General features: G+C 36.0%; 2 protein-coding genes across 2 annotated transcripts; one reads left to right on the forward strand and one right to left on the reverse strand.

Moving 5' to 3' along the window:
* Positions 1-454: 454 nt before the first annotated feature.
* On the forward strand, positions 455-1,828 carry LOC148158400 (P2Y purinoceptor 1-like). The gene has a single exon (XM_088007128.1). The coding sequence runs from the start codon at positions 711-713 to the stop codon at positions 1,698-1,700; it is 990 nt and encodes a 329-aa protein (XP_087863254.1). The 5' UTR covers positions 455-710; the 3' UTR covers positions 1,701-1,828.
* A 2,970-nt stretch (positions 1,829-4,798) lies between these two features.
* LOC148158401 (UDP-glucuronosyltransferase 2B20-like) lies at positions 4,799-9,590 on the reverse strand. The gene is made up of 2 exons (XM_088007127.1): positions 9,488-9,590; positions 4,799-6,436 (listed from the first exon to the last, which is right to left on the reverse strand). The coding sequence occupies exon 2, from the start codon at positions 6,432-6,434 to the stop codon at positions 4,845-4,847; it is 1,590 nt and encodes a 529-aa protein (XP_087863253.1). The 5' UTR covers positions 6,435-6,436; positions 9,488-9,590; the 3' UTR covers positions 4,799-4,844.
* Between the last annotated feature and the right edge of the window lie 109 nt (positions 9,591-9,699).

A 9,699-nucleotide genomic window follows, 5' to 3' on the forward strand; every position in this document is an offset into this window, starting at 1 on the left:
GAAGAGTGACAGAAACAAGACCGTTTCTAACGTTTCCTCTGAAAATTTTTGGAACTGAAAGTATTCAACCAGTATAGCATTGGATCTCTTCAAAAACAAAAATAAGCTCCTTAATTTTTTTTTTTTTGAGAGCTTCTTTTTGCCGTCATTTTATAAAGTTACTGTATCATTTTTGTTTTTGAATAACTTAATTTCTAACTAAAAACTGCATTGTTTTCAGCTGCCTTGTCACTTCATTCCCAGACCTTATTTATTGTGTGAAACAGGACCAACGGGGGACATAATGAGTAAAATACTCAGAATAATTGAGGAGTTAATTGAACTCAGTGAACTACAAAAACAAAATAAAATTTTGTTTTTGTAGTGCACCTGTTCTTTGGTTTTATCTGAAATGATGAATTAAAATTACTTGTCATTTTTTAAGGGCTTTGCTACAAAGATCACATATCATGTCCGGGTTTTATTATAATTAATCATTTGCTTGTCAAATCTGCACCATAACTTAGTGTGATAAGACTCTTTAGACAGATTTGGACAAGGTGTTGCAGTTTTTTTTTCTTTTTTTTTTTACGTGCACAGCTATATCCGCCTACAACTAGGCGGGGCTTCAAAAAGGAAGTTATTTAGGAGTGTTTTCTTTCAGTTTATTTTCATCTGTGAGCAGAGCCTCAGAGGAGAGGGGCTGATATCATTTCTTTCTGAAAGACAAAATGAATAAAACTATTTGTCCTCAACCAGATAAGAAATTATTTGAACATACAATTCTGCCAACTCTTCACATCTTGGTGTTTATTGTTGGACTGATTGCTAATGGATGGGGATTGAACTCTTTGCGGCGCAACTGGAGGAAACTGGGGAATATCAACATCTTTGTCCTAAATCTTGGACTAGCAGATATTTTGTATCTGCTCACTCTCCCCTTTCTGATCGTGTACCACCTTAAAGGAAACAAATGGATCTTTGGGGAAGGATTCTGCTTGGTAACAAGATTTTGCTTCAACCTGAATCTGTACTGCAGCATTGGATTCCTCACCTGTATAAGTGTGTACAGGTACCTGTCCATCGTCCATCCTATGAGAGCAATGGGGAGATTGACTACGACTCACTCTGTGATCATCTCAGTCGTTGTTTGGATTCTGGTGGGAGCTCAAAGTCTCCCAGACATGTTCTACCCAAAAACATTTAATAATGGATCAAAATGTTTTGACAGCACCTCAAATGAACATATGGAGAGTTACCTGAATTACTCCATCATATGGACGTCATTTGGATTTTGCATCCCATTCCTTATCACCATTTGGAGCTACGGACATGTGACTCTGGTTGTCTGCCGCTCAAAAACGATTGACCAGGACCTGAAACAACGAAGCTTGAAGCTGTTGGTCATTTTGATTCTTCTCTTCTTGCTTTGTTATGCACCCTACCATGTCTTCAAGAACCTCAGCCTGTATTCCAGAGTCCTGATGCATCAGAAGATATGCCCCTTATGGGATTCAGGAGTCTTCAATGCTCGTCAGGCAAGTCGTGGTCTTGTAAGTCTGAACAGCGCTCTTAACCCGCTGGTTTACCTCCACGTTTATGAAGACATGGGTGCTCACCTCAGGCAGCAGCTGCAGGGAGGTCAACAGATGTTCAGCCGATTGTTTAAGTCAAATTCCTCATCTGTGCCGGTTCCACAGAGTGAACCAGATGAAGTGTGACATTTTTCTTTTTCATTCAATATAATAATTGATACCTTTTTATATTTTTGTAATGTTTTTTATGTTTTGTTTTCTTTTTTCTTATGTTGTCAGATGCAAAAACATTTAATAAATTTAAAATGAAGTCAGATCGGTTTCGATGTTTTACTAGAATAGCAATAAAATAAATAATGAGAATCCTATTATTTTAGAATAATAAGACCTTGTACAATGTATGAACTCCAATTCATTTGATTAGTCCTCTTCTGACTTTTGCTTATATTGGTGTGTTAGAATCTGGACTAGAGGGAATATATTTTATAAAATTAAGTGGTATACTGATCTGAAAATATATTTGTCACACATACAGTTTCGATATTTACAAACACCCCTCCCAAACATGAACATCTTAATTATTTTATGTTTTATGTGATTCATCTTTTATCAAAGTTCTTGATTATTCACCGCAGAACTGCAATGGTTATAAAATCCATTTTATGGACACAAGCTCAAATTGTAGGTTTCCAATTCATTTCTCAACTAAACCTTTTCATTAATCTGCATGTGTGTGTTGGGGGGTTAATAGCGAACATTGATTAGCATACTGTTTTTAGATGTTTTTCTGGCCTGTTTGATCTTTTGAGCAGATCAAATGGTTAAAAAGAGAAGAGCAAAGACGTCTGGTTAAAGTCACAGAGAGATCAAACCCCTGACTGCTGCTTTGGATGGCCGCTCTACATCTACAACATGCACTGCCCTGAAACATTTAAAGCATTGAATATATGCATCATATTTTACCCTCAACATGACAAAAATAAATCATATTAAGCCCTTAATATCTTTATATTTACAGATATTCTTAGGATTGTTTAATGTAATGACTGAAGTGATGATAAACCAAAACATACTCCCATTCATTCATGAAATATCAACATGAATAAATGGAGTAATAGCAATAGGACAATACTAATTCATACACTATTTGCTGGCATTTTCAAAGCATCCAGTCCAGGAGCAGCATCAACCAATCATTGGTGCTGATTGGTTGACTGGGCAGGTTGCCAGTCCATCAGAGATAATAAACCAACAGGAGAAAATAATTTAAGTCACTGGAACCCAGCAATAGCAGCTGGCCACGTCTGAAACTTAAACACAACAAAACAAACGGCACGATTTCAGTTGCATGAAGCAGCATTTCCCTAGAAATGTTGCAGGTACCAGAACCTTTTTTCCAGTTCATTAGAAGCAAAGCAATTTTTCTTTAGATGGCAAACCAGGTGTTACTAACAATTTAGGAAACAGGATCAGCATTTATATTCATATCTGAAAGCAAACATAGGGGTTATACTTTTAAAGCTAATTACAGCTTTACTTTTCGAACAGTTTTGATCAGTTTAACTTCTTAAAGTTTATTTAGGAAATGAACTTGAATATAGCACATGAACCGCTGTTTCTTCTAGGCACTATAAGTGTTTCTAAAACAGGAACACACTTTTTTAAACAGTGCTTGGTGTGATGTCAAGACGCAGTAGCTTTTTCCATCTGACAATGCAAAACCCGTTTTTTCCTGTTACCTACTTCTGCTTTACTGATGTACCTCTGATTGATTATGAACCTGTTTTCTGCACAAGCAGCAATTGATATAGGTAGGACTCTCAAACCTTTGAAAGTATTCATTCTGTTCACACATTGAGTTGAGACTGAAAAACTGCCTTTCTTACCAAAGTAATCAACTCAAAAAAATATACATAAATGTTGAAATATATACAGATTTCTTAGTTTAACCATGTGGCAGCACTACAGAAAACTCTTTAGCAGCTTTTTCAGAGACATATTAAAGATTCCCATGTGAACTTATTTCATTTTGGACTTTGGGAATTCACATCTTACAATAATTAGATATTACTCATTGTTGATATGAAAACCAAGTGAATTTGGAGGTTTTGTTGCATATTATTTTCCAATCCTTTGCTCTCTCTTTAAAGAGTCAAAGGATCCATAGAAATGCATTTTGCAAAGGAGCAAAAACTAGTGCAGTCTTAGATTGTTTTGGCAGCACTAGTCAATCACTATCGCTATTGCCACCATATTGACAGACACATTAAAACAGTAATAAATTAGACAATCCCTTTTTCATTTTTTTGTGTTTCACTAAAAAGTAATAATAATGAAAATACACACCCAACAAAGAAAATGATCTTATAAACTGCTGAATAAAAATGTGATGGTGCTGCCTTTGCTAATGTTTTTCTGCTTTTTGTTCATAGCAAACAAATACCCTGGGTTATGGGTTATGTATCCAATTCAATGTTTCCAAAAAGGTGTGTTGAAAAATTTACTTTGATGCCAACCTTTTGGCTTCAAAGTTGGCATCAAAACTACTGACGTTCTGATTAGTAGTAAATAAATTTACAGCTGTGACTAATAATAAAACAAGAAACATGAAACACAATGTGCCAAACAATTTATCATTACAAAAATGGTGTTAATGCAAGATGTTAAGGATTTTGTATTTTATAACAGTTCACACTCAGACCACAAAACTAGTCAGTACCTAGCCTGTTTTTGTGCTGAACATATCTATGTACATTGCACAGATTCTCTTTCACACTTCAAGCAAGTGTCATTGTTCTTCTGTTTTGGTTTGCAGAAAAGCAGAATATTTTGTATTATTTAAATGGTTACAGACTTGCCTATTACCATGTTTAACATTGGAAATATTGTTATACTAATAATATTCAATTATTATTCAATAATATTCAATTATTTTCATAGTAGCTCAGGGAGAAGGTGGAGGAAATTGATCTTTTCACTTATCTGTCTCATAGCGACAGTTCTAACAAAAATGTATGTAGCTTTTTTTGTAAAAGTTACATACTGCAGCTTTAACACTGGTTAAGACAGTGGAAATATTTCATGCTTGTCTGATTATTTTAATTAAAGTCATATGCCTTCAATAATGTTTTTTCTGCAGTATGAACAATAGTATTGCTTATCAGGTATATACCGCAGTGTTTATTGAGGTTAAAACTTTTTTCACCATATTATTGTTTAGAGGACATATTGTGTGGTTCATTACAGTATTCTCAAGAAAATGTATATGGTAATACCCCGTAAATTTTTGCTCTTACTGACTTACAACAACAAAGTGTATTATCACTACTTCTATTCAAGCTTAGACTTCCTGTTTCTTATCAAACTGCTAAAGCAGATTCTACAGGAAATCCAGATCAAGAAAATGATAAGTAGCATAATTGCTAAACAGAATGCCATTACATCTAGGCAGTAGTAGGCATACCAGGGCATCTTACAAGACTCGGAGCGCAAGTGTGGCGCACCCCGATGCCTCATGACATACTCGATCCAGAATACAGCACTGTCAAGGGGTTTCATTGGTTTGTCATGATGAAGCTGTGATAGTTTGACCAGGTTCTGCTTGTAGGGCTTTTCTGGATCTAAAATGGACTTCAGAGCACTTTTCAGAGAGTCGACAGTCATTTTTGTCACGTCGACTATCTCAGCCACACCTCTTGCCTTCAGACGGATGATGTTGTCGTACTGGTCAAAGATGAGTGGAATGCCTAGAACTGGTACACCATGGTAGATGGCCTCGTAGATGCCATTGGTGCCTCCGTGTGTGATGAAAACCTTAGTTTTAGGATGGCCAAGGATGTCGTTTTGAGGCAACCATTTAACCAGCATAGTATTGTTCCCTAAAAAAGCTGGTTGTTTACCAATATGTCTCCACAAAACTTTCTGAGGGAGGCTGGCAAACGCTGATGCAAAGGTTTCTGACACCTCAGGGCCAAGGTCGCTCAGCAGAGTGCCAAGAGTCATCACAATTACTCCATGTTCACCAGAGCTCTGCACAAACTCCTCTAAATCCGATGACAAAGGCTTGGATGGTTTACCTTGGAAGCCCCCAATGTAGATGACGTTGGGCATAGTGGGGCGAGGGAACTCAAAGGTAAAATCAACCCGCATTAGCCAGAGATCTGCAGCTTGTATTAGAGACAAAGTATTCACGTCATCTCCAAAATATTTATCACATATAACCCGGTATTTTGGACCAGAAACAAAGTATTGCATGTAGACCAACATGCCGTGAAAGATAATATTATGGATTCTTTGGAAAAAGGGCATTTTGTCAGAGAAATGGGAGAACACAGCAGGAATGTAGGACAGTGGAGAAGGAGCGATAGCAAAGTGACCCTCTCCACCGGGAATCCAGCGTACATTCAACACCAAGGGAAGCTTGAGATAGTGTGCCAGCAGCACTCCTCCTGGGAACGCAGGGTCCGTCAGAAAAAGATCATATCCAGTTTCATTTAGCTGCCTTATCAGAGTCTCATTCTCGAAGGTGCTGATGACCATCTTTGCTACACCTTTCTGGTTTTCTCCAAACAAATTGAACAGATTCCTGTAAAACTGAAAGAAAGCCCATAATGTTCCTTCATTTTGACGGATTTCCATAGACCTCTGCAGGAAGGAAGTCATGACTTCTTGGCTCTCGATGTTTTGGGGCTGCTCCTGGGCAATCGTAATGGACGTGTAAAGGGGGGAAAATTCAGAAATGTACCAGCTGGTTGAGGAGCGGAACACCGTTATTTCATGCCCCCGAGAATGTAACGCCTCCAGAAGGATTTTCATGTTCAGCCAGTGACTCCCATCCACTGGGAAAACCAACACTTTTCCACTGTCACCAGTAGACAGCAGCGATGCAGACAACAGTAGGATCACCAGAACTGGACTCATTTCTGTGAAACAGACACAGAATGTCAGGTTCAAATTAACTTTATTTTGGTAAATTTACAATAAAATAAAATGCTTTTTTATAAACTGATAATCAAAAAATACTCACATTGCATACATATATTTACACAATACTTATACATGCATGCATGCATACATACATACATACATACATACATACATACATACATACATACATACATACATACATACATACATACATACATACATACATAACAGTTAAAGCTCACCAAAAAAGCTCATAATTTGAGATCATCATTCAATTCATTCCAGTTTCACCCCGATAACTGAAACACTTTTATATTTGCTTCTCTCTTTAGCATGTTGAAATGTTAACAAGCCTAAATATTTTTATTTTAAACAATGTTCCAATACTTTTTTGAAATGGTATTTCTAATATATTAAATATGCTGCCTCCAAGTAAGTTTGTTGTCCAGAATGATACCTAAACATTTCATCTTATAAACTCCATTTATATGTAAATTTACATTATTGTACATCTGATTACCAGAAAATGCCATAAATTTAGATCCATGGGACCAGATTTTTATGTTCTAAATGTTTTGTTTTTGTTTGTTTTTTTCGTCTTGAAGAGTTGTGTTAATTTGTATGTTTTACATTAGGTTTGTAGGATGTACTCAGTTTTAAATGATATGGACCAACATGTCTGAAACAAACGCAAATTATATAAAAATTATGTGGTACCATTTTATTTGAAGGGGGTTGAATAAGACTGACATGACACTGTCATAAACATGAAAAAGCCTTCATGAATATTTATGACTGTTGTCATAAAGCGTCATTCGGTAAATTATGACACTTTTAATACAAAGTTGACATTATTCAAAATGTCTGTTATGACAACTTGACATTAACCAATAAATCATTACTGATATAAATTTGTTATAAAAGTATTATTGATTGCACTTTAAAAATGAGGTAACTTTGTGTTATTAAAGGTAAAGTTTAAACAGTAATGATTTCCTGGTTAATGTCAAGTTGTCATAACAAAGACATTTTGAATAATGTCAACTTTGTATTAAAAGTGTCATGATTTACCGAATGACGCTTTATGACAACAGTCATAAATATTCATGAAGGCTTATTCATGTTTATGTCATGTGTTATGTCATGTTTATGAAAGTGTCATGACAGTCTTATTCAACCCCTTTCAAATAAAGTGTTACCAAATATTTTTATTTATATAGTGCCCACTCACAGCACCATCTCAACATAAACATAAAGACAACCTTTACACACAAATACATAGTTAAATAATGTAGACAAATTTCAAGCCAGTTATCTGAACAGCTGCAAAGCTTCAAAACGAGACACAGTTCTGTTTGGGTAAACCAGAGTAAACCTGCTTGGCCAAAATAGCCTGCAAAGACTCATACCTGTTGAAAACCACACACACTGCGTCAGTTCACACTACAGCCGTGCACATTTCCTGCAGAAGACATCTAACAACCACTTCTTTCTCAAGGGCTATAACTCAACCTGTAGCAAGCAGTTGATTAAAGAGCATTTGACTAGCCAAAATTTGGATTGTGTTGCTTTTGATTGGATCGAAGAGAAGTATGTTAATTGTTTCCAGTATTCATGCCACTTTGCGAACATTTGAACTTGTATAGCATCCATTGCCACCACTGGAGTCATTAAATCAAGCAAATCTCTCTAGATAATTACAATATTACTTTTATACTAGATCTTTTGCACTTGAAAATATATTTTAATTCAAACCCCTTAAAGTTTATTCATTATTTATTCAAAAATTAATCCCACCTTTCCTAGAAAACATCTTGACAATATTAGAGACAAATTGAGAAGAAAGTGGAATCGGTTGTGAAGGTTTAAGTCCAATTATGAGTAGCATAAATCTAACAGCATTCCAGGCAAAAAAAGATTAAATGTTAAAAAAAAAAAAGTGGTGGTAGTGGTTTGATAGTCTCCAGCTACTTTACTTTAAGGCAAGACAACTTTATCGCACATATTTTCAGCAACAAGGCAATTCAAAGTCATTTACATGATTATAAGGAAAACAAAACAACAAATCAGCAAAAAACATTTCATTACAGTAGCAAAGTAAGGGAAAACAATGACAAGTTGGAAAAAATACTGCAGTTTTTCAGTTTTCTGGAAGTTTGTTCAAGACTAGTGGAACATAAATAAGCCCTTCAATGCTGCTTCTCCGTGTTTAGTTCTGACTCTTGAGAGGTAGCGTAAACCTGAACCAGAAATTCTGAGTGGCTTGGAACATTGATACAACAACAGATCTTTAACATATTTTAAACTAGCAAAAGTATCTCAGGTTACTTTTTATAAAATCTCTACCTCCTGGTAATATTTTCGTTATTTTAGCACGTTTTCCAGCAGTCCAGTCAACCCCTCCAATTAAATCAACATCTCTCTACCTAATATGAATGATTACAATCACAAGTTATTGCTTGTTGTGTACTTTGGAGCTTTTCTTGTTTTGATCATGTCTCTGTTACACTATTTTCTGCTTGGTTGTAACTATTTACACATCCTCTAACCAGCAACCTCATAAGATGGTCTTGTTCATGTTTAGTTGCACATTGGTTTCTGTGTGAGTGTGTGTGCACGTTTGCCACAACCACATGTGCAAGCTATATGTGGAGCACAAAATGTTCTCGAGGCAGACACGCCAGACAAAAACGAGAAAAAAAAGATGCACAGACCCACATACAGATGCAGATAAACAAATTGTGCACCTGTACGCGTCCTCAAGTTGGAAAGTTTGATTGCTTTCAAGTTTGATAATGCAGAACATACATAACCACATGCTTGATTGGTTTTACAAAGTGAAACAAGAAGACATCAAAGGTGTAGGCAGTGGCCTCCATTCCTTCAAAACTGAAATGAGCACAATTGTAAGGGGAAAGTACAGCATACAAGTAAAAATAATGAATCAGTGTCTTACTAAATGTTGCAGCATTTATCTTTGAAATGATGAAATGCAGTCTTATCTTCAGTAAGATGAAATTTGATAGGTTGATAAAACCGATTCTCACCTTCAGCCTTGGTAGTTTCTGTTTCTTTCAATTCTAATCCAAACTACTGGCAATGAAATGTCTGCCCTTGTCATGCAGCAGTCATGGTCAACTGCTGGGTGAAATGCAAGTGAATATATAACTTCATGTTCCTAAATAAACCTGCCCAGTAGGCTGGCTCTACATGTAAGCATATTTTAACTAGCCCCCACCAAACCCTCTGTAAACACTGC

Source organism: Poecilia mexicana, unplaced genomic scaffold, assembly GCF_051168715.1.
Source record: "Poecilia mexicana isolate PSO_F unplaced genomic scaffold, ASM5116871v1 scaffold_7, whole genome shotgun sequence".
In the NCBI taxonomy this organism is placed as follows: Eukaryota; Metazoa; Chordata; class Actinopteri; order Cyprinodontiformes; family Poeciliidae; genus Poecilia; species Poecilia mexicana.

Bases quoted from the DNA above. Each gene is read 5' to 3' on its own strand.
- LOC148158400 (XM_088007128.1), top strand. From the start codon at position 711: ATGAATAAAACTATTTGTCCTCAACCAGATAAGAAATTATTTGAACAT.
- LOC148158401 (XM_088007127.1), bottom strand. From the start codon at position 6,434: ATGAGTCCAGTTCTGGTGATCCTACTGTTGTCTGCATCGCTGCTGTCT.